Raw genomic sequence first — 26,073 nt, forward strand, 5'->3', positions numbered from 1 at the left:
TTTCTGTGAAAAAAATAGTAAGCCTGGTATTAAAAATAATTGGCATTAATATATTATCATTTTACTAAAGCTAAAATAAATTAAAATAATAATAATAATTCATATTTAAAATTGACTTTTACACTAATTATTAGTTCAAAGCATTTAAATATATATATATATATATATATATATATATATATAGATATATATATTCTATGAAATTTCCCCAAAACCCAACCCCCAGTTTGATAATCACAGATTTTTGCACTTTCATATGCATTTATGAATAAATAAAATTTATTTGAGTGTTCCCTGGTTAAAGTAAATGATCCACACAACACAGCACTTAATGAATGTGTACGCTGACAGAGAAACAGAGAGACTAAATAATAAAAGTATTGATTGTTTTATTATAAATAAAGCCCTCCTGCGGCGGCAGCACTTGCGGGTCAGAGGTCACAGGGATCGGAGCACATGTGAAGTGTGGCCAGGGCTCTGGTTCATGTCAGTGTGTTCGCATCTCTTCCTCACGTTGAGTGTTTAAAACTCCTCCTGATTGCTGCGTGTCTGTCTGAGTTCAGTCAGCGAGCGCATCACTTCCTGCAGTGATATCTGTCCGAGCTGCTTCCCGGCTCTCGTCCTCACGCTCACAGTCCCGCTCGCACACTCTTTCTCTCCCACCACTGCAGAGAGAGGAGAGACTCCAGTACACTCACTCTTTACATGTGTGCCAGCAGGAAACAATTAAACCCTTAAAGGTCAAGAGTCACTTCTGCACCACACACAACTGCACAAATAAACTGGGCTACAAGAAAGCATTTCTCTAAATTGAAAGTATGATAACGAATCCTTACCGAATATATAATTGTACTGCGCGAGCTGCGCCGAGCGGATTTTCTTATTTAAGGTGTTTCCACGATCATCATCAATATCAGCCATGAATCCAGCTTCCCTCAGTCTGCAGACCACCTTAACCACAGCAGAATGCATCAAACAGCCATAAGCGGTTTATAATCATACAAACTAAGTTTGTCCAGAGTGTTGTGTTTCCTCTGACCTCGTGTCCGTACGTCTCACTGCCGCCCCCTACAGGCACCACCATCACCTGCGCTGGCGACAACCAGAAAGGCCTGAGGAAGACAAAACATTAGTACTTCACCGACTCCAGAACCCACAGAACTCACAAACACAAACACACACCATTTCCCTCCGAAGTTCTCGGCCAGGATAGCGATCATCCTCTCCAGGGAGCCCAGCACGGCCCGGTGGATCATGATCGGCCTGTACATCTGTCCATCAGCCCTGTGACACACACACGGCTCAATCACATGACACTGAAAATAAAACCTCAAATCACCACAGTGACAGTGTTTACTCTATTTTTCCAGATGAAGTGTTGTTTTTATCACCTAAAACACGCTGTGACTTGTTTTCCAGAGTGGCTTGTGTAATGAGATTAACGTCACGCACAGAAAACATGCACAAGCCACACATCTGCTCCGGTGCTGAACGAGACTGGGACGCGAGACTGCCTTTATTACGAAAACATATTTATAGTTTCAGTTTCACTTTAAATAAATTTGTTTCGACTTGCCATTTATATCAAATACTGTTTATAATCAATGCCAGTATAATTTTTATAATGTATTTTTAATTTCTGTTCTGTTCTAAACAGGGTTATTATATTTAAATTAAAGTCATAAAGAAATGCTACTTATGTGTTTGTTTTTTTCTCTGAACAATGGAATTTTTCAGGTGAAACTAATTTTTCAGAAAATATAGTGAGCCGATTAAAAAACAAAAAACAAAACATTGTAATATTTTAGTAAATTATATTAGCTTTGAGAGCAACATGAATTACTAGATCCTGTCAGTGTAAAATATCAGGATGCACATGATTAGGGGAATGTGCCTAATTTTCATGAAAATGACAACAATGTTAACGGTCTTAGTGGTTAATGGATATAATTTGAATTTGTTCCACACTTTATTCTGACAGAGATCTTACCCAGAATACTGCAGGTTGAATCTGATGGGCAGCTGGAAGTCCAGCTGGATGGTGGCACACTGGTGCTGTCGGCCCAGAGCGTCCCGGATCTGGATGTCAATCTGAACACATCGTTACCGAACAAAATCAAACACCAGAGGACCAGCAGACATCCCTTTAGCCAGCTAACACATCAGGAGCTACTGATACTAGCTTGATTTCTTTTTAATGGATGCATTAAACTGGTTACAAATGTCAGTGAAGATATTTATAATGTTACAAAAGACTTCCATTTCTAATAAATGCTGTTCTTTTGAAGTTTCTTTTCATCTGTTAATCCTAAAAAATGAAATTAATCACAGTTTCCACAAAGATATTGTGCAGCACAACGGTTTTCAACACTGATAATAATCAGAAATGTTTCTTGAGCAGTAAATCATCATATTATTCTGATTTCTGAAGATCATGTGACACTGAAGACTGGAGGAATGATGCTGAAAATACAGCGAAGCATCACAGAAATAAATTACACTTTAACAGAGATTAATGTAGAAAACAGCTGTTTTAAATTACAAAAATATTTCAGAATATTTAATGTATTTTTGATAAAGTAAATGCAGCCTTGGTGAGTAGAAGAGACTCAAAATACAAAAAACAGTGACCTCAAATTTTACTGTATTTATTAACTGATGCATAATGAACAGCAAGTTTTAAAATTATATGAATGTATAAGGGAAAGTGAATATCCTAAGTGTACTTTATTTTTTCTTATTTGGCTTCACTAGTTCATGTTAAACAGTCATGTGGATTGCCCATCTTTATTTTTCATGCAGTGTCTGACCAGAAGACGTCTTTCACCTTTGGTCCATAAAACGCCCCGTCTCCAGGATTCAGCTCCCAGCGCTCCTCGAACCGCTTGAGACTGCTCTCCAGCTGCTGCTCGGGGACAAACACCAGAGAGACACGGTTACACAGGAACACCGGGAATGCTCTGGCTCCGGAAACACTAATAGAAGAAGAATCTGCTGTAAACATCTAACTCAATAATCTCAAAACACGCGCATTAGTTTGAGGGAGAGAGCGCTAGGAGAGAGATTACTGCTTCCTTGTTTAAGAGAAGACCCCAGACAAACCCGGCCTGGAAACCACATCCATCCTTATAAAGCAAAGCCCTTGTGCCTGTTGTACAATAAAGGGATAGTTCACCCAAATATTGACGCTAACTATTAACATCCACAGTATTTATTTTTTATTTTTCATACTAAGGAAGTTAATGTCTGCCATCAGCTGTTTGGTCTCTAACATTCCTCAGAATATCATTTTTGGGAGAAGAGCTCCTGTAGTGTGCTTTATATACTGCATACTCGGCTCTGATTGGCTGTTTGTTTCCCTCTCTGACTCTCGTGACCTGCTCGCTCTATTCCACACGGTGACCCTGATCAACATCAATGAATCTCTGACACGTTCCCCGTCTGTTCGGACCTGCCCTACATTTACGCCTCGTGTTTTCTTTTTCAAACTCTACAAGAGAACATGTACAGACAAGATCTCACACTCTGCAGGAGCACAAACACCTCGCACACGCTTCCACACGCAGGCTTCTTAACTTCAAATACAACTTTTAATAATTGTTTTCAAAAATTTTAATCAAATTCTAAACAAGATATAAAAAAAAAATAAAAAATAAAACCTATTTTGGCTTGTTAACTAACTGAAATACATACGTTTATATTAAAGTATTAAAAATTAAAAAATAAAGCTATATATCTATACACAAATATACATGTGTGTGTAATATAAGTCTACTTATACATACATATTTATATAAAAAATAATAAATGTTATCTTGGCAACTAATTAAAATTAATATATAAATAAAATGACAAACTGAAACAAAACTAATAAAATAAAGGCAAAAATAAATTAATTACAAAACAAATATTAGATGTAAAAAAATGTAAACTTAAAAAAAAAATCTGATATGTTGCCTTGGCAATTAACTGAAATAAAGCTAAAGAAAAATTATATATAAAAATGACAAACTATAAATATTACATGAAAAACTAAATAAAATTAATGTTAAAGTTACTAAAACTAAAATCAAACAAAATCAAAGCTAAACATACACACACACACATATATATATATAGTAAATTTAAAACAGCTAATTAATACAATTTAAATGAATAGTGAAAATATAAAAAATAGTTTAAACAACACTAAATTAACTGTCACGTGCGTTGGTGGGCGGCGGTCACAGGTGCGACTGACAGACAGGTGTGTGTGTGTGTGACTGACAGACAGGTGTGTGTGAGACTGACAGACAGGTGTGTGTGTGTGTGTGTGTGACTTACAGACAGGTGTGGTGTGACAGGTGTGTGCGACTGACAGACAGGTGTGTGTGTGTGTGACTGACAGACAGGTGTGTGTGAGACTGACAGACAGGTGTGTGTGTGTGTGTGTGACTGACAGACAGGTGTGGTGTGACAGGTGTGTGCGACTGACAGACAGGTGTGGTGTGTGTGTGACTGACAGACAGGTGTGTGTGTGTGTGTGACTGACAGACAGGTGTGGTGTGTGTGTGACTGACAGACAGGTGTGGTGTGACAGGTGTGTGCGACTGACAGACAGGTGTGGTGTGTGTGTGCGACTGACAGACAGGTGTGTGTGAGACTGACAGACAGGTGTGTGTGTGTGACTGACAGACAGGTGTTGTGTGACAGGTGTGTGCGACTGACAGACAGGTGTGTGTGTGTGTGTGTGTGTGTGACTGACAGACAGGTGTGGTGTGACAGGTGTGTGCGACTGACAGACAGGTGTGTGTGTGTGTGTGTGTGTGTGTGACTGACAGACAGGTGTGGTGTGACAGGTGTGTGCGACTGACAGACAGGTGTGTGTGTGTGTGTGACAGACAGACAGGTGTGTGTGAGACTGACAGACAGGTGTGTGTGTGTGTGTGTGACTGACAGACAGGTGTGGTGTGACAGGTGTGTGCGACTGACAGACAGGTGTGGTGTGTGTGTGTGACTGACAGACAGGTGTGTGTGTGTGTGTGACTGACAGACAGGTGTGGTGTGTGTGTGACTGACAGACAGGTGTGGTGTGACAGGTGTGTGCGACTGACAGACAGGTGTGGTGTGTGTGTGTGACTGACAGACAGGTGTGGTGTGACAGGTGTGTGCGACTGACAGACAGGTGTGTGTGAGACTGACAGACAGGTGTGTGTGTGTGACTGACAGACAGGTGTTGTGTGACAGGTGTGTGCGACTGACAGACAGGTGTGTGTGTGTGACTGACAGACAGGTGTGGTGTGACAGGTGTGTGCGACTGACAGACAGGTGTGTGTGTGTGTGTGTGACAGACAGACAGGTGTGGTGTGACAGGTGTCTGTGTGAGACTGACAGACAGGTGTGTGTGTGTGTGTGTGTGTGACTGACAGACAGGTGAGTGTGACTGACAGACAGGTGTGTGTGTGACAGGTGTACCTGCTCTGCAGTGTCCCAGAGGGCGGGCTCTCCCAGACAGGGCACGGGCCGCGTGGAGAGGAGACAGTGAAAGGAGAAACCGAAGACACGATACACGCTTCTCACGAAGTCCAAACACGCCGTGATCTCCTCCTCCAGCTGAAGAGACAGTAGCAGATAAACAACTGAAGAGTGTGTATGACACAGTATAAACACTGACACAAGAACACAGAAACACTGTTTGATATGACGAACAAAGAGCTTGTGTGAGGTTCCTCAAGGGAGGGAAAATGAACACACTTCACTTCTGGAAATACACATGGAAACCAAGGGTGAATAGTTAACTAACTAAGTTTGTGTTAATGGCATTAGAAGACACACGACTGTCACTGAGCTTTTATTCAGTAGTTTCTCTATGTGTGATTTGATTATGTCAATTCCTGAAAAAAGCACAACACTCCCAGAACACTTTGCAGCAATTGAGTTTAGCTAACTAGAAGAACGCCAACCGTAAGGAGGCCAATTATCACTAAACATCAGAGGTGGGTAGTAACGAGTTACATTTACTTCGTTACATTTACTTGAGTAATTTTTAGGGGTAACTAATACTTTTCGGAGTATATTTAAAGATGGGTACTTTATACTCTTACTTGAGTAAATTTCTTGGGAAAAATCTGTACTTTTACTTCGTTACTGTAGGCGACGCCCCTCTCGTTACTTTATCTTAATGCAATAAATGTTATAAATGCTTCAGTTTATTCCAAACGCGCCGTCTACTTTTCTCTGGTCAATGAGCGATGCCCGCTTATGATTCATTCTTTTGAGTCAATTCTGTTCAAAGGCTTGATCAAACCAATTGGCAAACGAGTGAATTGGTTCATGAATCAGTTTGAATGAGTCGTTCAGTTCCCTGCCGCACGCGCTGAGCGTCTGAAGCGGTTCACAGTTGTAACGTTTAAGATCATCAGCAGCGTTGAAAACATGGATATGGATCTGCACTGAATTGAAAGCAAATCTGCAGGCTAGTATTTGCTTGTGATGGAGATCCTTATTAGATGAACACCGTGTGTGCTGTATACTGTTTAACAGGTAATAACTTGGGCTACAGTATATTCGATTACAGTCTACACGTTACCACTGTGATGGTAGTTTGTTGTACGTGTGTGGCTTATAACAGAGGGGAGTCAGTTGAATGCAGCTTCCAAAAGACAAAAAAAAAATAGCCGATTAAGATTTTATTAATTTTAATACAATCACACCGGTGCGAGTACGTTCAGCAAGTCATATCATCAGCTGTTAAATTCAGATCTGTGATCGATAGCTGGCGCTGAGCCAGAGATAGATGCGTTTTTACAGAGTTGCGCATTATAACCAATCACACACGATTCTTTTGAATGCAATGGCCAATCAGAGGCGCTCAGATGAGTCATCGCTAAAATGCCGGTGCTTCCTTCACTCGCTCACTGACTGAATACCTCTTTCTGGCGAATTCTCTCGTCAGAAACAACAAAGTGCAGATGTGTGTACGAATCTATAATTAAGATATTGATTTCACAGTGTTAACAGTTTCAGTGATTTTAATGGGAGTTTCTGAGAGTGATTGAAATCTAGACTGACTGTGTGAAAATGATCTTTAATAATGTAAATGTTATTTGCTCTCTTTCTGAACAATGAAAGATTAGTAGCAAAATTTATATCACATTACCTTTCAATATTAAATTCACATTTAATATAAAGTAAGTCGTATTAAAAACATGTTATGGCATGAAACCTATATCTGTTACTTAAGTAAACAGACAGGGTTTTATGATAAATTGGAGTAAAGGCTGATGAAATATATAAATGTATACACGCACACATACATTACATACATTTAATCTATATATCTAAATAAAAATAGGCTCCGTATATATGACCCAAAGTAACTAGTAACTAACTACTTGAGTAGATTTTTTATCCGATACTCTTTTACTCTTACTCAAGTAACTATACAAGACTAGTACTTTTACTTTTACTTGAGTAAATATTTCTAGAATTACTTTTACTTTTACTTGAGTAAAGTTTTTGGGTACTCTACCCACCTCTGCTAAACATCCAACGCTTACAGAGAAAACAAACAAGAAACTCATTCAGACTCGCTCAGATCCAAGTAAAATATCCCTACACTTCATATTACTACTATTAAAGGAAATGTTTTTGTCACAAATATGAATTATGTAATGTAATATGACACTGGCCAGTAACTGATGAGCTCTGACACATGCTTCTGCTTGGTCTGACACCATTTGCTCTTTTGCTCTGAGGTCAAGTTCTCCTAAACCGTTATGAAGAGACAGGTGCTGTGTAAGAGTTCTGCACTGCTGACTCTATTACATCGATGCGTTTGTAACCGTGAACCCTGTGAAGCTGTACCTGCTCAGGTGTGCAGAAGATGTGTGCGTCGTCCTGGCAGAAGCGGCGGACTCTGGTAAGCCCCCCCAGCGCCCCCGAGTGTTCGTTACGATGCAGCGCGCCAAAATCTGCCCAGCGGATAGGAAGCTCTCGCCACGAACGAACCCGCTGCTCGAACATCACACTGAACAGATGACACAGGAGGAGGACAAAGAAATCATGTCACATCGGTCTCATTGTATTTATTTGATCAAAAAATAGTTAAATATTATTCCAATGTAAAACATCTGTTTTCTGTGTGAATCTCTGTTAAAGTGTAATGTATTTCTGTGATGCTCCGCTGTATTTTCAGCATCATTCCTCCAGTCTTCAGTGTCACATGATCTTCAGAAATCATGAAAATATGATGATTTACTGCTCAAGAAACATCTCTGATTATTATCAATGTTGAAAACAGCCCCATATTTTTGTGGAAACTGTGATGCATTTTATTTTACAGGATTCACAGATGAATAGAAAGTCTTAATGACTCAAACCTTTGAATGGTAGTGTATGAATAAAATGAATAAAACCTGCTTATATGAGTTTGGAGGTTAGGTCAGATTTCTGAATCTTGGCTGTTTGTCAAAGAAAGACAGATTGGTGTCTGGTCTGGACAGTTGGACAGAGTCGGCGTTGAGGAGCACTGACCAGTGTGCGGGACAGTTCATGGGTTTGAGAGCGAAGGTGTGTGGCTCACAGGTCACCGTGAACATGTTCTCACTGTAATGCTCCCAGTGACCCGATCGCTCCCACAGAGACTTGCTGTACAGCGTCGGGGTCACGACCTCGCTGAAGCCCCGCCTCCGGTACTCACTCTGACAGGAAGAGGAAGTGCTCACATTAGAATTACATGAGCCAGTATGAGTGACCTCCACATTTGTTTGGAGTAAGAATATATTTAATAATATGATTTAAAAAATGTTGTATTAATATGCATGCAGAAACTTTTAGGCCTGAAATTAAAGGTTTGTATCACTGTGAAACTTGCCATATGAAGTAATAGTCAAGGAAATAAAATGTATATTATTTACAGGTGCATCTCAAAGTAGAATGGTGTGGAAAAGTTCATTTATTTCAGTAATTCAGCTCAAATTGTGAAACTTGTGTATTAAATCAATTCAGTGCACACAGACTGAAGTAGTTTAAGTCTTTGGCTCTTTTAATTGTGGTGATTTTGGCTCACATTTAACAAAAACCCACCAATTCACAATCTCAACAAATTAGAATACTTCATAAAACCAATAAAAATTATAATTTTGTGAATTGTTGGCCTTCTGTAAAGTATGTTAATTTACTGTACATGTACTCAATACTTGGTACGGGCTTCTTTTGCTTTAAACACTGTCTCAATTCGGCATGTCATGGGGGTGATCAGTTTGTGGCACTGCTGAAGTGGTGTGGAAGCCCAGGTTTCTTTGACAGTGGCCTTCAGCTCATCTGCATTGTTTGGTCTCTTGTTTCTCATCTTCCTCGTGACAATAGCTCATAGATTCTCTCTGGGGTTCAGGTCTGGTGACCAACACCATGGTCATTTAACCAACTTTCGTGCTTTTGGCAGTGTGGGCAGGTGCCAAATCCTGCTGGAAAATGAAATCAGGATCTTCAAAAAGCTTGTCAGCAGAAGAAAGCATGAAGTGCTCCAAGATTTCTTGGTAAACAGATGCAGTGACTTTAGTTTTCAAAAAACACAATGGACCAACACCAGCAGATGACATTGCACCCAAATCATCACAGACTGTGGAAACTTAACACTGGACTTCAAGATACTTGGGCTATGAGCTTCTCCACACATCCTCCAGACTCTAGGACATTGATTTCCAAATGAAATACAAAACTTGCTCTCATCTGAAAAGAGGATTTTGGACCACTGTACAACAGTCCAGTTCTTCTTCTCTTTAGCCCAGGTAAGACGCCTCTGACGTTGTCTGTGGTTCAGTAAATCTCTTGACACGTCTGTGTGTGGAGGCTCTTGATGCTTGACCCCAGCATCAGTCCATTCCTTGTGAAGTTCACTCAAATTCTTGAATTGATTTTACTTGACAATCCTCATAAGGCTGCGGTTCTCTCGGTTGGTTGTGCATCTTTTTCTTCCACACTTTTTCCTTCCTGTCAACTTTCTGTTAACATGCTTGGATACAGCACTCTGTGAACAGCGTTCTTTGAATGTTTGTGTCTTACCCTCCTTGTGAAGGGTGTCAGTGATTGTCTTCTGGACAACTGTCAGATCAGTCTTCTCCATGATTGTAGCCTAGTGAACCAAACTGAGAGACTGTTTTGAAGGCTCAAGAAACCTTTGCAGGTGTTTGAGTTGATTGGTATGCCATCATATTCTAATTAGTCAAGATCGTGAATTGGTGTTTTTTTTTTAATGTGAGCCAAAATCATCACAATTAAAAGAACCAAAGACTTAGACTACTTCTGTGTGCACAGAATTTAATACACAAGTTTCACAATTTGAGTTGAATTATTGAAATTAATGAACTTTTCCATGACATTCTAATTCAATGAGATGCTCCTATAAATATAAATACATCTGAGGCATGAATTTTCTAGAAAGTTGTGAATCAGACGACAGAAGGCATGGAGTAGATTGTGTGCGTGACAGCAAAGTTTTGATCATGTCGATCATTTAGAAACCTTAGTAATTTGTGTATTAAATATGATAGAGTAGGCTTACAGGGTTAAGATTATGAAAAACAATTTAAGGCAAGCATGTCCACATTTTTAAGTGGTGCAGTATGTCTTTGGCCACAGCAGAGTGAACGATGACCTACACCCTTCAGAGAGCTCACTTCAACCGCCCTAAAGACACCATTACTGCTGAAAGTGGGACATAAACGTGTGTGAGGGTGAAACTGTGCTGACGTGGATGGAGTTCATACCTTTATAAAGTCAGTGAGCGTGTTGTATATATGAGCTCCTTTAGGCATGAAGAAACAGCTGCCAGGACTGACATCGTGAAAGAAGAAGAGCTCCTGCGTCTGAGACAAGAACAACATCAGAGCCAGCTGGAGAGATCACACAAACACACTAGACTGTGCTCGCGCTCATACTGACACACAGCGGCAGGGATGTAACGGCATGCAAAAGCAAATGTCATTGTTCAAAAGCAGGATGAGAATGGTTTTGTTTATGAATCGAGACTATCTGTGTGCTCTCACCTTCCCAATCCTCCTGTGGTCTCTCTTTCTGGCCTCCTCCTGTTCTCTCTCCCATTCCTCTCGCTCTCGCTCTCCTGGAAAGGCCACGCCGATCATTCGGAGGATAGCGGACGCCTCTGTTGAGCCGGACAGAGTTACAGGAGACACCTGAGAGAGAGACGGACAGAGCAGAAGAGTTCATGAGGAGACGGAGGAGTCTGATGTGGACACAGTCTGAGCTGCTGCTGATGATGAGACTACTGCAATACATTACTTTTACTCTGCAAGGATGCATTAAATTGATCAAAAGTGACAGGAAAGACTTTTATAATGTTAAAAAATATTTCAATTCTGGTCTATTCTATTCTATCTAAAAAAAACTTATTTCAACATTTCAATGTGTGTTTAGGGTAACATACAAAAAATGTCAAAGTAAAAAAAACAATTAAAAAAAAAACAAAAAAAAAAAACAAGGAAACAAGAGGCCTGGAAACAACATGTTCCATAAATAAAACTGAACTAAGTCCCGTGTCACAACCCTAAAGAGAGAAGGACAGCTCGTGGAAAGAGAAGGGAAAGTGTGAAACAGGAAGTGCAAGAGATATTAATAATATCAGCAGGAAACTGCTATGGAAACAACAGAGCAAACACTGTTCCTATGACAACAGAGCAAACACTGTTCCTATGACAACAGAGCAAACACTGTTCCTATGACAACAGAGCAAACACTGTTCCTATGACAACAGAGGAGAGGGACAGAGTGTGCTCTGTCATGCTAGTCAAGCTCAAACACACACGGAGAGTGAGAGTTACCTGGAGCATCTTAAAGGCCTTCAGGAAGCCCGTGTGTGGCAGAAGAACACCTGAACACACACCCACACTGTCTCCACACCTGAGAGAGAAACACACACACACACACATCAGACACCAAACACACTCCATCAGCTCCAGCAGGACACGGAGAGACTTCAAACCTGTAGACACTGAGTGTGTCTCCCATCATCTGCTCTTCAGCCAGCCGCAGCCTGACAGCATCATCCTACCAACACACACACACACACACACACACAAATCAAATGTGTATTCATCTAGAGATCGTCAAATGAACCAAAAATGCAAAAGACTGTAGAGTTTTTCAAACATCCTTCATTTAGGAATCTTATGAATATAATCAGCTTTAGTTTTAGCTCATGATTTCTTAGTCTTTTCTTCCTGCGGGGAATCCCAGCCAGAAACTACAATGGTTTACTATCAGTTCATTTGGATATTAAATTAAATACAATTTATTGTGTAATCAAAACACCAATAATGACCCCACCCCTCAAAAAACTTCAAGTGTGACAATTATAAACAAGGAGGAGATACATAGGGACTCTCTTTCTGAAATATCTCTACTACTGCAGGCTGATCCTTCAGATGAGAGATAAAACATGCGTTCTTACAACGGTCTAAATCATGTTATATATATATAACAGTCATAAAGTAGACAGTCATAATTTAACTCATGTTCATAAGCAATCACTTTCTAGAAATGTGTGCGATCCATTGAGTGAGAATCACTCTGAAGCACCACTTTTTAATTTTTAAAAAAAAATATGATTATGTTTTTCCATCCCCAAAATATAAGACATCTTAAAAATAACATTTAGACGTCATGTACTGAAATGGTAAAACCCAAGTAAAGTCTGTGTGGAAAACACTGAATAGAACACAAGAAACACAATTTTGGCCAAATTGCACAGCACACTTCTTTTTTAATCATAATCACAGCTATTTTTTTAGAGACTCCCCCAAATCTTGCAACTCTGGATTGAAGTGAGTTTCTGCGATCTTTTCTCACTCTGTATTATATGTACATGTGGAAGTGTAAGGACAACAGGCTGAAGTACACTGTAAAGGTCAAACGCTAGAGGACCGGCTGACCTGGAAGAGCTCTTTCAGGTCCTGTACCGTGACCTGGAGCTTGATGAGGGGAATCTTCCCAGCTGCCATCTGCTTACACCTCTGCTCCACGTCCAACAGAGAGAGGGCGCTACAACACACACACACACAGCTTTAGGTTTCACTTCTTTGTTTCACGCATCTCAAATAAAGTCCAGTGGTCTACTGGTTCTCATCAGGGGCTGGGAAGGGAACAGACAGCGTTTACTTGTCTTGGAGCTGGTAATCACAGTACAGGCCTGTGTCAGACACTCCCTCTCGACACACACGAGCGCTCAAGAGATTCTCCATCACACTCGCTAACACACACGCTCCGGTGCGCCACACCACCTACAGCAGACACACACACACACACATGGTCAATCACAGCAGATCACACTTCAAATCAATTAAACTAAACAATAACATCATAATATTCAACATCAACTATTATTATTTGACATTCATGTTTTTAAGGCGAAATATTACTCAGACATTTTTGTTTGGAAAGTTAACCCTTTGAGACTTAAAAGCTGGCACCTGTCTCCCCTCCAGCGAGTCAAAGCCGAGCAGCTGCAGTTCACAGTCCTCCAGCAGAGGACGACTCAGATCCCACAGCGCTCCGTTCACTCTGCCTGCCACTGCCCCTTTAACACTGAACACACACACACACACACACACACACACACAGAGACACACAACCAACAGTTAGTAACAGTCTAAGTCAGCAGTTAAAAAAAATAAATAAATAAATTTGAAAATAAAAATGTAATATTGGTGTAGGATTTACTTAATTACCTGTGAAATTTGTTAGCAATTTCTGAGTGAAAACCACAGCAACAACAAAAATAATAAATGCAAATATTAGTGTAGGATTTACTTAATTATCTGTGAAATATACTAGCAATGAGTGAAAACAATGAAAACAGGATAACTTAAAATTATTTAAATTAATATATTAATACACTAATGACTAATATTAATTCATTTATTTTAAAATCACATTCAATATAATAGAGTGTTAAAAGCTCTCGGTGCATAAAGAAGATCTGTAAAGTTGCAAAGACTAAAGTCTCAAAACCAGAGAGATATTCTTTATCAAAGTAAAGAGTCAACCACTCCCTCCTGAAACTCCTCTTTTAATCACGCCACACATGTCTATGTCACGATGTGGGAAGATTTGCATAACACTGCCCAGACGTTCACACAAAGAAAGGAGGAGTAACTTTTATTCTCACTGTAAGTACATATTTTGTGTGTAAAGGATTGCCACTGATGATTGATATTCTAGTTTTGAGCAGTGTAGAGTAGGCCTTAAACCACATAAACATTTCATACACCAAATAATGTTCTTTCTAGCAACGTCATAAGACCCCTTTAATATATATATATATATATATATATATATATATATATATATATATATATATATATATATATATGGACATAGAAAATAATTCTGGACATGTGAGATCTTTGAGGTCTAAAGGGTTAACAGTCACTGATCTAAAGTCAGGAGGCGTGAGTCTGTGTCTTATATTTACCGTTCACTCTTGGCGATCTGTAATGGTGAGGTCACACCAGCTGACCCTTTGACCGTCCTGCCATCAGCCAATCGGATGGTCAGATCCGGCCTCGATGCTGTGTGCTCCTCAGCAGCTCCAGTCACACGCCGATCACAGAGAGACTGGAAGATCCTCAAGCGCTCGGTCTGACAGGCAGACGCATGCAGCTGGAACAGACAGAGAAACATGTAATCAGTCGCTGAACAACGACGACTTCAGAAGGAAATGTGAGGGAGGGGAAAGGCTGAAGATAAACCACTGGAGTTCTGTAGGCATTCAATCACACCACACCTTGAAGAATAAAAAAAGGCCTGTACGAAAATAATAATTAAATATCACAGAACTAAATGACTTGGTATCAATTGCATAAAAAAGATCAGACTGATCACATACTGAATCATTAATAACAATATACCGTGAAGACCACAAATCTGAGACCAATACTGAAAATATGCTGCATTAATCACATTAACAAATGCTAAAAATGTAAAGTTAAAAATGTAAAAAATAAAATAAAAAAATAATCAATTTGAATGTGGTCCTTGGCTTTAATGAGTGCAGCCAGAGACATTTTATCAGAACTGCACTAAACCTGATGATCATGTTCTCATAATGATGCAGAAGAGCATCTTCAGCTCCAATGGAAGAGAGGCCACATTTCTTACAACATTACTTTGAATAAGATGCGTTTTTTTTCTGCCTAAGATTAAAATGAATCCATTTTAATTGTGGTCTGACATTAATGCCCACTGTACTAGTACAATTTACACTACACCAGTCTTCACAGAAAGCTTATATATATATATATATATATATATATATAATATATATATATACATACATACACAGCAATGAATACATGTGCATTAAATACAACAAAAACAATTAAAATGCATGCACACACACAAAATTTTAATAGTTAAAAATTTATCCAAAACTGTCATTATACAGAAGCTCAGTTGAGCCCATGCTCAAAGACAGCCTAAGACGAGACGAGTCAGGTGAATGTGTGTCACACTGCGAGTCACGGTCCTGCACACCTTCCCGTAGCTTCTGCTGCCGCGGAGCGCCGCCTGACAGACGCCTCGCCTCCCGAACACAGCCGCGAACATTTCAGACAAAGCTACGGATCATCTTTTATCCTCCAAAACACCAAAAGATGCCCTCTCTCAGCGGGCCGCCATTTTTCCGGAACTACTACAGCGTCACAGAGAAAGAAACCCGATTCGTCGAAGAATTCGAACGAGGGCGGGCTCTGAGTGCGCAACAACCAATGAGAAGCGAAGCCAGACGTGCGTCACGAGCGTCCGCTCAGTGCGTAAGAAAACACATCAACTGACAGCATTCTCCTGCATGAACACACGCCACATCAAAACACACGGATTTCACGGAGGACCGGAAAACAGACAACGGTGCAGGTTTATGAACGCAACACTATATCTATGTCGAACCAAAGCAAAATAATATACTAGAGGAACAAGCTGAAGTTAAACTCCTCTGCTCCATCCCTCGTGTCTCCAGTCGCCTGATCTGATGCGTCTTCACACATGCACTCACTACACCGCCCTGCTGTTTCTACAGGATGATAGAAACGACATGCAAAACACTTTATAAGTGTCTGTTTGGCAAACTAGTGCACTAGTGAGTGCTGTCTCCTGAAGGACATTGTTGCACAGTAATGATAAAAACATTTACATCTTAAGTGTGTTTCAGACACAGCTCCATCTCAGTTTCAAAAAATCAAATGTGTAGATCTGGTTTTGGTATCTGTTTGCAATGTATTAAATCAAAGTCCTTCATCATTAGCTGTATTTAGTTCTGTGCAAACACAGAGTAAACTTGTAGGTACACTCTCAGAGAAATATATAAAAGGGTACAAAAGCGGTCACTGGGGTGGAACGTTTTCAAAGGTACTTTTTGTTACTTTACGTATTAGTTTGCACCTTTAAATATAAATATGTACATTTGTTCCCTTCTGAAAGTGCACAGAGAGTGTTTTATATATGCATGATCTACTGGTCATTGAAAAGGCTAACATTGGGGAAAATGAGTGACCCTTCCCTGCCGTAGGATTGATAAATTTACAAAACTAGGCCAAATTCAACAAGTGCACGGTTTAGTTTTTTTTTCTTCAGATAAGAACACCACAATCAAGTAATCACTGATCATCATCAGTGACATTAAATAAACTATACAATACTGTGACAATGTTTGGTTGCACATAGTTTCAGTGATCATTAAGGATGTCAATGTGAAAAATGAGGATCTCCTCCAATTGACATGACACCTGATGATGCTTAGCTGGATATGTGTGCAGATGTCTGACACATTACCTTTTAGTGAATAAAAATACACTATGACACCACAATATGTCGTTCAACCTCTGGAAGGATAAGTGTCAAGGATATAAATGCAAAAGAATAATTTGGAGATGTTAACGCAGTTGTTTAAATCTGCCGTTTGATCATTTTCTTCATACAGACCTTACCATCAATCATCAATATCATTACTGTAGGGCCACAAAACTCAACTGCATTTACCAATAGAAAAACAAACTCTGTATTCAAAAAGAAAATTAATTGAAATTTTGATAGAAGTCATTATGGTCCCTGTTTGAAAGTTGATGTAGTACAATTACGCACTTCAAGGTGTTGTTTTCTGAGAATAGTGCTGTAAATTAGTTTCATTAACCAGTCTATCTGTACCTTTGATATGACTGAATGAAACCAGATTTTCATTAAACAGTAAACCTGTGGTGCAGCTGGTACAAAACATATAGAAGTTGATCTAACTGAAGGAGTGGCTCACAGTTTCACATTTCTGTCACACTTGAAGACTCACTGCATTTAGCATCCTGCAGATTCATTCTGAATTTCAGTGCTTGTACATAACATGCTGATGTGCAACAAAGCTGGCACTGCAAACACTGTTAAATAAGTGTGTATGTTCTTTGGAATACTCCTTGTGTTAAACACTTTACAATGAATGCAAATGTCCAAATGAAGACACCAAACCACGCTCCTTAAATATTCAACATTTCTGCACTTGAAGGAAAGATTTCAACTATTGTTTTTCTCACACAATACATGAAAACTACAACGATGTACAGATTATATTCACATTTAAGTGGACAAACTTTTTTTTTTTTTTTTTTTAAAGCAGTGTATCAACTTTGTTGTGAAAGGATGTACTATGATTTAGTTTTACGAACATATGCATATGACATCACATTCTGAGAAAACAAAGACAGAAACTCACACATTTCAATTGTGTATATGATAAAGTGTTAAACTATGTTAAACTAAAAAGATTAACATTTCAGATTCAGTGGCAAATGTAAAATAAACCAAACTAATTCTTTCCTTTGAACCTAAAATTCAGAGTTGTGTATTCTAGCTTGAACATCAAGTTATATGACTTAAAGGAGAGAACAGAACTGCTTTTAAGTAAAAACAAAATAACAAAATAATCCAGGTACCCTTGTTCTTGAACAAAGTATGAAACCACCTGTAAAGAACAGTCTCCTTCCTTTCAATAATATTTCTCCACACAATGCTTTTATTAATCAGAATACATGTAAGAACTCTATGAAGAAGAGAGAAAAAAAAAAAAAACACGCAAAGGAGCTCTTGAAAAGCACTCAAAAACTACCGAGTAGTTATGCCTTGAACACTTGGTTAGCTTATATGCAATGCGAGCCAAAATCTTCACATCTTGGTGAAGGTTTATAAAGTGGCTGTATTTTAGCTTTATGGAGCTTAAGGATCACTACAAGCCATCATGTTTGCCTAGCATTACATCTTTGTCAATAATTTAATCACTCCGGAATAAAACACAGTTGAAATCCACTGGTTTTGTGCTCAAAGTGAAAGAGTAACAGAGGTTAACAGACAAAAAAGCAGTAATCGGGATCCTGTCAACAGCAAGAACAAGTATTTACATGGGAAAAATGAGAAAAGCAAGTGTTATAGGGTGGAGAAGTGAAGGAAGAGTTACTGGAAGGAAAGAAATAATCTGCGCATCTACTTACAAGTCATCCATATCTCTCTCTCTCTCTCTCACACACACACACACACACACACACACACTACACCAACTGAACAGGATAACCACCTTTTGCCTTCTTTCATATTCCATGGATGTTTCTGGATCTCCACATTCTCCTCCTCCTAGTTCATCTCTAGAGTATCTGAAAACTTCTCTTTCACTGAGAAGAGTAGTGATGTAACGTGGCTGTTCTGGGGCATGACATATCAGTGCATGTGTATTTACATGCAGAATAAGTCTCACGCTGCGTTTCGCAGGTGATGCTAGCTTGCTACACTGCCTATTTCAGGTTGTACAGAGCATTTAGCACTCATTCTAAGATGCTAATAACGAGGGGGCAAGAACGGTCTTTTGGGGGGGTTGAAAGACCCACCGCCAAAACTACCAGCGGGACGCTTTGTCCCAGGTAGGAGGGGTTCACGGTTAAGGGAGGGGGGTGGTAGGGGCAGGGATCCTCTGGTAAACTGTGGGGAACGGAGCATGTGATGCTGGTTTGGTAATTGGAGGAGGGACAGAGGGGAAGAAGGACGGCGGGGTCTCTGATTTGGGTTATTGATGGGTAGGCGGTTGGGAATAGACAAATGTGGATGGGTTTCCCCAGCTGGGGATGGAGGAGTAGGTGTGGTTGGGGTAGATGGTGATGGTGGTGTGGGAATGGGGCCTTCTCGAATTCTGCCCAGGAGGGGTGGAGGAACTCCCGGGGTCCCAGGACGATGAAGAGGTGGGGTGTGACGCAAGACAAACTGCTCTTTCACTGTGCCTGGGCGTGGGGGATCGCCCAACAATGAAGGGAGTTGGGGTTTGCCACCTCTAGGAGGGGCACTGCCCCCGCTTCCTCCATGCCCTGCTCCATCTGGATGGAGGTTGGCAGGTGGATAGGGTAGGACTCGGTCTATCGATACAAGGACACCACCAACCATAACAGTGGTGTTTGAGGTCAGGGGGAAGTCTCTGGAAGGATGTGGGGTTTGAGGGATGGGAGGAAGTGGTGGTGGGACTGGAGGAATGGAAGAAGGAAAAAATGGAGGGGGAGGATGGTGTTGAGGAATGCCATGAGAAGGTCGTGTGGGGTCTTCGTTTGCATAGGGTGGAGGAGGATACTGTGAAGGGGGTGGAAGGTGAGCTGGAAGAGGAGGAGGAGGAGGGAGAGGGGGGACCATTCCCAACTCCTCAGAATTCTCATGGTGTGGGGGTGGAGCTTCCATAAACTCCTCCTCTTCATACCAGGCCCCACCCACTCTAGAACCAGCACTGCTCCCTCTTCTAAGGACTCTTCCAACCACACGGATGCTTTCCACCGTCTGGATGCGGTTACCATAATCAAGGGTTTCGATTGGTGCTCCCTCACTGGAGGATGAAGAAACAACAGTCTCAATGCGGTGGTAGTGGTCTCCATTGCCAGCTGAACCTTTCCTTTCCTTGTCTTTCATCCCAACGTCAGATCCTCCACTTGGCTTGCGGGAGCATGCACTTTTCTCTCCCTCTCCATCCATCTTTGCCTTTATCTTATGATCCTGCACCATGGCAGCTGATGGAACTTTCAAACCTGGTACTTTTCTCTTCAGCCCTTCTTCCTCTTTGGCTTTACTCATGGCCTTGACTGGTTTAGTCGCACTTGGGGTAAAGGCGGGGAGTCGTGAGGGTGGTGGTGTGCGGTAATCCCTGTCTTTCTGCTTGCTTTCTCCCAGAGCCTCTCGTGGAGTGATCACAGCATCCCAGGGGTCACTGTGATAGGCTGTAGGTGAAAGGTTGCGACCTCCAGACAGATCTGCACTCTGAGGCTCACTGAGTACATGGGGTGAGTCCATAATTTCATCTTGGGTGGGGGTGCTACCACTCTCATCTCGGACAGGCGTGCCATCTAGGTTGTCTCCACCAACAAGGAGAGGGCTATTGCTGCCTACATCGTCTAAGCCAAGTCCGAGAGCACTGAAACCAGGATTCCCCTGAAGGAAACTATTGATCTTAGACTCCAGGCTGGGCATTACCACAGCCTCAGTCTCAATTTCTTTCTCTTTTTTGTCTTGTTCTCTTTCCTTCTCTCTTTCCCTCTCTTTCACCTTCTCCCACTCTTTCCCTTTCTCTCGTTCAGTTTCTCGCTTGAAATTGTTGCCTGTGGTCTTTAGGGCCTTCGGTGTCGTTGGGGTGGTGGTGGTGGAGGTTGCTGCAGTTGTGGTGACAGCTGAAGAGGCAGGTGAAGATGGAACCGGGTCTGGAGTAGTGAGAGTGCCTGAACGCGCTGATGAAAGGAGAGAAGACAAACCTGCAAGATAGAGATTTAATAAATATAAAAATAATTACTGGTTCAACCAGGTTCCACCATCTTGACAAACATATTAGAAACCAATAGTCTACAAGTAATGAGTCCTACCCTGCAGGTTGGGGCTGTGAGTCTGTGTTTTTGTGAGAACATTCAGAATGTTCTCGGGGGAGAAATCCACTTTGGACAAGATACTGGCCAGAGGATTGGATGAGGGAATGCTGCCAGGGGTCAAAGGAGGGGCTTTGGAGGAGGAGGCGTTGCTGGATGGTGTAGTAGGTGTGCCAGGGGAAGGACGGGACACAGGGCTGACACCTAGGCATCAAGAAAAAAGAAAAAAAAACACTGTTATGACCTACAACTCTTCTCAAACTCTTTCAGCGGCCTTGGCTTTTACAGTAGGGTGAAAATTGGCAAAGAATGAGAAGGTTTTTTATCCATAAACAACATAAAAACAACATACTCAAATGGTATTTTTACTTCCGGAAACTGTCTGTTGTACTCTGCAAATAGGAAACTCACCAGTGGTCTTCATTGCATTGGAGATAGAGCTCAGAATAGAGCTGATCTTGCCCAGATCTACATTGGCCAAGTTCACCTGCAGGGGGGAGGGGCTAACAACAGGGGCAGGTACAGGTGTTGTGGTAATGGTTGTGGTGTTTGCTGGAGGTGTTTGACTGGTTGATGACCCAGACACAGTCTTTGTGGGAGTTGCCAAAACCTGGGATGGTTTAGAAGCGGTAATCTGGGAGCTTTTTGTTGCTGCATTTGTCATCTTGGATACAGATGGAAGACTCGACTTCTCTTTCCTTTCGCCAACTAGAGGACAAAAAGCTATGTCAGTTAAAGTTACATTTGTGTTATCTGGATTTAGAAATGTAATTTCCCCTCTACTGTTTCTCACCAATGATTCCAGCATTTCCTGTCGTTTCCTCTTCCTCAGACATGTCCATGTCCTCTATGTCTCTGTTGTCCTTCTGTTGCTCCAAACCTCTGCCTCCGTTTCCATCCCCACTACCTGAACCGATCCTGGAACTCAGGCCATGGAAGGGCGACTCTGAGCCGGTGGGGGACGGGGCATCCTCAGAGGGGGAAGGGATGGGAGAGTCATCCAGACTGGGCAATGTGGTCTTCAGAGCATCCAGCTTACGCTTCAGGCTACTGACGCGATTGGCGAAAGCTTTATACGCCTATGGGAAGCAGTGATGAATTTGACAGAAGCACAATATGAGGATACATGATGCCCACTTGGCCGATGAACAAAAGTCTAACCTCAGAGAAAAGATTTTTACATTTTTTCAAATATTTTTGGGTAATAAGTGGTGTTTGGTAAAACATTCACATTCACAAATCTTGTGAGCAAATATAGCATCAAGGCATAAGAGTTGACTCACATTGGCAACAATTTTGACCTCTTTGTATTGCATCTCATAAAAGATGTCTGCGTTTCCCAGCACCTCCAGCAGTGGGGGTCCTGCTTTTATCTGACCCTCCAGGAACGTCACAAATTCCTGTAGCTTTGTGCTTCCCTCTTCAAAGTCTTTTGAGAACTTATTCCCTCCTGCTTTATCTATGGATGAAGTAGACGGTGGATTTGAAAAACCTCACTCTAAACAGTTATATAGTGCAATTTTTGGGAAACATTTCATTACCTTTTAACCTTTTGAGGGCCTCTGTGCTGCAGACGTCCACTCTGAGAGCAGCTAGCTGCTTCTCTCTTAAATCACTTTCGTCCAGAGAGTTCTTGTAAGACATTAACCGCTCTACAAAATCATGTGGCTGACAAAAAAAAAAACATTAATTATTGGTGTTATAATTATAATAGGGGAAACATTGAACTGAACCTAAAGACAGATCATGACTTACTACAAACTCTGCAACAATTTTAGACTTCAGAGCAGTTTTGGGTTTGACTGGAGCTGCAAAAAGGGAAAAAAGAAAACACATGGTCAAGTTATTTTAAGAAATTCTTCTTCTTTTTTTTTTTTTTTTTTTTACAGTTGGTCACTCAATGCATTAATGCATGATTTACTGGATCGCTATTTGTTCAGATATACACTCTTCATTAATATTAATATCTGGTCACATAAAGGTTTACTCGCAAAACATATGGCTACTGGTATTTAAGAATATTAAACTAAATAATACATTTATTAATGCTGCAAATGTTGTTCCAGATTATTTCCTAAGGTAATTTTAGCAAATTATGTCATTTCATTACAATGACAAATACAAACCAATTACTTTTTTTTTATATATATACACAAACTTTTTTCTTTTTACTGTTTATTTGTAAGCAACAAGGCTATTTACACTGCAAACACAGGGTACACAATATAAGAGATAGTTTACAAAAACATAATACACATTTAGAATAACACAAGACAATGTGACTACCATGTAATTGTTCAGGTGATACCATTCTAAATATTAAAGAATATTTATACAAAAACGCTTTTGTCTTAATTTTACTTTATTTTTTTCTGGAAGTGGATTCCCTTTAAGATGATAATATTTAGACATTAAGAAGTTAAAAAATATCTGCATTAGACTTGAATCCAGCTTTAAGACTGGAAGCGTACATGTCAGAAACTGACCAGGACAAGGCTGTTGCTCTTTGACTTTTTTCTCCTTCTCCTTCTCCTTCTGCTTCTCTTTCTCTTTCTCCTTCTCTTTCTCTTTGTCTTTCTTCTGCAGACTGGCCTTCAGCTCAGAGATCAACTCCTCCGGATAAACATTCCGCTCCTGCCAAATACTGAAGATCCTGTCCACTGACTTACACACTTTAGCGTCCCTACAAACACACAGAGTCAGCACAGAATATCACTACTTCTCTACTAATCACATAGATACAAGAGCATGTCATTCACTAACTTGACCAGCAGGGCGGCGTCTGGTAGCACATCAGCGAAGGTGGTTCGGTAAATAATAGCGTTCTTCCTTTTGCAATTCTGAATGACATCATTAGCGAGGTAGAAGAGATTCAGCCTGTGGTTGGCATCCGCTGCACAAAGAAAAGAAGAAACAGGGAAAATATTACTATTAGACTGCAACAATAATACAATAGAAAGAGCTTACATAAAGCAACTAAAATTTTGATATTGTGCAGGCATACAGACAGCGGATTAAGATAGTAGAACTCATGCTGTATTTATAGGAGTACAAATGTATCAATTTCATCAGTCTTGAGAAACAATTAAACAGGAGATGAAAATTTTGCTGAAATATATTCAAGTAGTCTCACCACTTATGCATCATCATACAGATGTATGGGTTTATATAATTTGACAGGTTATATACAGCCAGAATTATCCAGAATCTCTGGCTCTGCTTGTGGATATATCTTCCTATTAAGTGCCTCTTTCAAGATCTTGTCACTAACCTAACAACAGTTCAGTTGGTGTATTCATCCACGCCATTTGGCTGACAATAATTCAGACAAACTATACAGAGTATACCACAGGAAAATCCAGAGATTACCATGAATCGTGCTAGGAATTTTCTTATAAGCTCTCGATTTACCACTCGAGTCACGACTATAGGTTTTGACAGAATAAATGAGATCACTGGGACAAGCATTTGAAATGTGTTTTTTTCCACAGGGTAACTGGGCTGACCCTGAGAGCCAGGTCAAGAAAAACAAACATTTGGGAGGGACTCGGAGTAGAGCTCTTGCTCCTCACATGTTGAAAGGAGCTACTTGAGGTGGTTTTGATGTCTGTAAAAGACTCCTGGACGCCTTCTGATGGGTATGTTCCAGATATGTCCACCTGGGAAGAGACCCAGAGCAGACCCAGGAGACACTAGAGTGATCATATCTCTTAGATGGCCTGGGAATACTTTGGGATGCCCCAGGATAAGCTGGAGAATGTGGCCAGGGCAAATTGCACATGGGTTTCCTTTCTCAGTCTGCTACCACGACAACCCGGTCCCGGACATGGGGTGGAAACTGGATGGATTGATTAATATATAGTATATAACATAAATGATGGAAATATTTAAAAGGAAATATTTAAATATTTTTTTTCTGTTAAACTTCCAACACTTTTATCTTCTGAATCACATTCATTTGTAACTAGACATTCCGTCATTCGGTGATGCGATATATCACAGTAATTAATATGCACGGTATTGGGCACTTCTAAATACTGTGAATAATTATATATATTACAAATTATTCATAAATTGGAATGGATTTTAAGAATACTATTCCCATGCTGCTTGAAAGACATGTGTACACTTTGATGTAAACAAGCACGCATGAGTGTCACAGTTCGAAATAGACCCAAAAGCGAAAGCTGGTTAACAATTTATTGAACGAAAAAGAATAAATGCAACACAGGCTGTCGGTTAATCACAGGTCGTCTTGTAGAGGTGGCTGGTAGCCCAGACAAGAAGAAAATGGGGACAGGCCAGTGGACGACGATGGCAGAGAATTAAGAGCGTACTGTGTCAATTGTTCACACCAGGAGATGGGGTTACGAGCCGCTAAACAGCCGAGCATCCAACCGAGGTCCTGATTAGCATGCTCAGCCTGCCCATTACTCTGTGGGTGAAACCCTGAAGACAGACTGGCAGTAGCACCAATCTGTCTGCAGAATTCCCTCCAAAAGTTAGAGACGAACTGGGGGCCCCTGTCTAAAACAACATCACAAGGGAGCCCATGAATTCTAAAGACGTGGTCCACAACTGCCCGTGCAGTCTCTTTAGCCTATGGAAGCTTAGGGAGTGGAACGTAGTGAACAACCTTAGGAAACCGATCAACAACCGCGAGGATCACCATATTGCCGCTGGAGGGGGGAAGCCCCGTGACGAAGTCCAGGGCAATATGGGACCAAGGCTTTGAGGAAATAGAGAGAGGGCGAAGCAGACCGTTGGGAGGCAAATTACTGGACTTCTGCTGGGCACAGACAGAACATGATGCAACAAATCAGCGTACCTCACATTCCAAGGCAGGCCACCAGAATCCCTGGTGGACAACTACCAATGTACAACCCACCCCCCGGATAAGCAGTCAATTTATATGACCCCAATGCAGAACAGCCGGATGAGCAGACTTCGTGACAAATAGCTTCCCCTCAGGGCATCCACGGGGAACGACGGTGGTAGAAAGAGCTTTTGGCACCAGCTGTTCCAAGCCCCAGGTGATGGACCCAACCACACATCCCTCTGGTAGGATGGTCTCAGTGGCGGAGCGACCCTCGGAGGAGGAGAACTGGCGAGAAAGAGCATCCAGCTTAATGTTCTTTGACCCGGGATGGTAAGAGATAGTGAA

The 26,073-nt window shown here is 41.0% G+C and overlaps 2 protein-coding genes across 3 annotated transcripts in view; both read right to left on the reverse strand.

The window, feature by feature from the left end:
- Nucleotides 1-369: 369 nt before the first annotated feature.
- tars2 (threonyl-tRNA synthetase 2, mitochondrial) lies at nt 370-18,733 on the reverse strand. Of its 2 annotated transcripts, none has more exons than XM_026228896.1 (18): nt 18,605-18,733; nt 14,471-14,658; nt 13,467-13,581; nt 13,156-13,277; nt 12,930-13,038; nt 11,981-12,045; nt 11,820-11,898; nt 11,028-11,174; nt 10,749-10,847; nt 8,515-8,681; nt 7,846-8,008; nt 5,455-5,592; nt 2,828-2,905; nt 1,991-2,091; nt 1,183-1,284; nt 1,040-1,112; nt 837-951; nt 370-665 (listed from the first exon to the last, which is right to left on the reverse strand). In XM_026228896.1, exons 1-18 carry the CDS (start codon nt 18,626-18,628, stop codon nt 523-525), a joined length of 2,028 nt encoding a protein of 675 aa, XP_026084681.1. In that variant the 5' UTR covers nt 18,629-18,733; the 3' UTR covers nt 370-522. The 2 variants fall into 2 exon arrangements, with proteins under 2 accessions (XP_026084681.1, XP_026084680.1); XM_026228895.1 differs by lacking the exon at nt 18,605-18,733 and adding an exon at nt 15,532-16,869.
- rprd2b (regulation of nuclear pre-mRNA domain containing 2b) overlaps nt 17,611-26,073 on the reverse strand; it is a 37,372-nt gene continuing 28,909 nt past the window's right edge. Inside the window, exons 2-10 of the mRNA XM_026228894.1 lie at nt 23,673-23,802; nt 23,396-23,592; nt 22,665-22,717; nt 22,451-22,577; nt 22,193-22,368; nt 21,703-21,988; nt 21,321-21,617; nt 20,910-21,113; nt 17,611-20,801 (exon numbers count right to left, since the gene is read on the reverse strand). Of these exons, the coding sequence (XP_026084679.1) occupies nt 18,862-20,801; nt 20,910-21,113; nt 21,321-21,617; nt 21,703-21,988; nt 22,193-22,368; nt 22,451-22,577; nt 22,665-22,717; nt 23,396-23,592; nt 23,673-23,802 (3,410 nt within the window). The 3' untranslated portion in view covers nt 17,611-18,861. The remainder of the gene's footprint in view (nt 20,802-20,909; nt 21,114-21,320; nt 21,618-21,702; nt 21,989-22,192; nt 22,369-22,450; nt 22,578-22,664; nt 22,718-23,395; nt 23,593-23,672; nt 23,803-26,073) is intronic.

This window comes from Carassius auratus, chromosome 41 (genome assembly GCF_003368295.1).
Source record: "Carassius auratus strain Wakin chromosome 41, ASM336829v1, whole genome shotgun sequence".
NCBI classification, from domain to species: domain Eukaryota; kingdom Metazoa; phylum Chordata; class Actinopteri; order Cypriniformes; family Cyprinidae; genus Carassius; species Carassius auratus.

What these genes read in the sequence shown, in the direction of transcription:
- tars2 (XM_026228895.1), bottom strand. Translation starts at nt 15,603, where the DNA reads ATGTTCGCGGCTGTGTTCGGGAGGCGAGGCGTCTGTCAGGCGGCGCTC. An exon ending in ACTCGCTGGAGGGGAGACAG is followed by an intron (nt 13,278 to 13,466) that starts GTGCCAGCTTTT and finishes TGTCTGCTGTAG; the next exon opens with GTGGTGTGGCGCACCGGAGC. An exon ending in GAGAACTTCGGAGGGAAATG is followed by an intron (nt 1,113 to 1,182) that starts GTGTGTGTTTGT and finishes TGTCTTCCTCAG; the next exon opens with GCCTTTCTGGTTGTCGCCAG.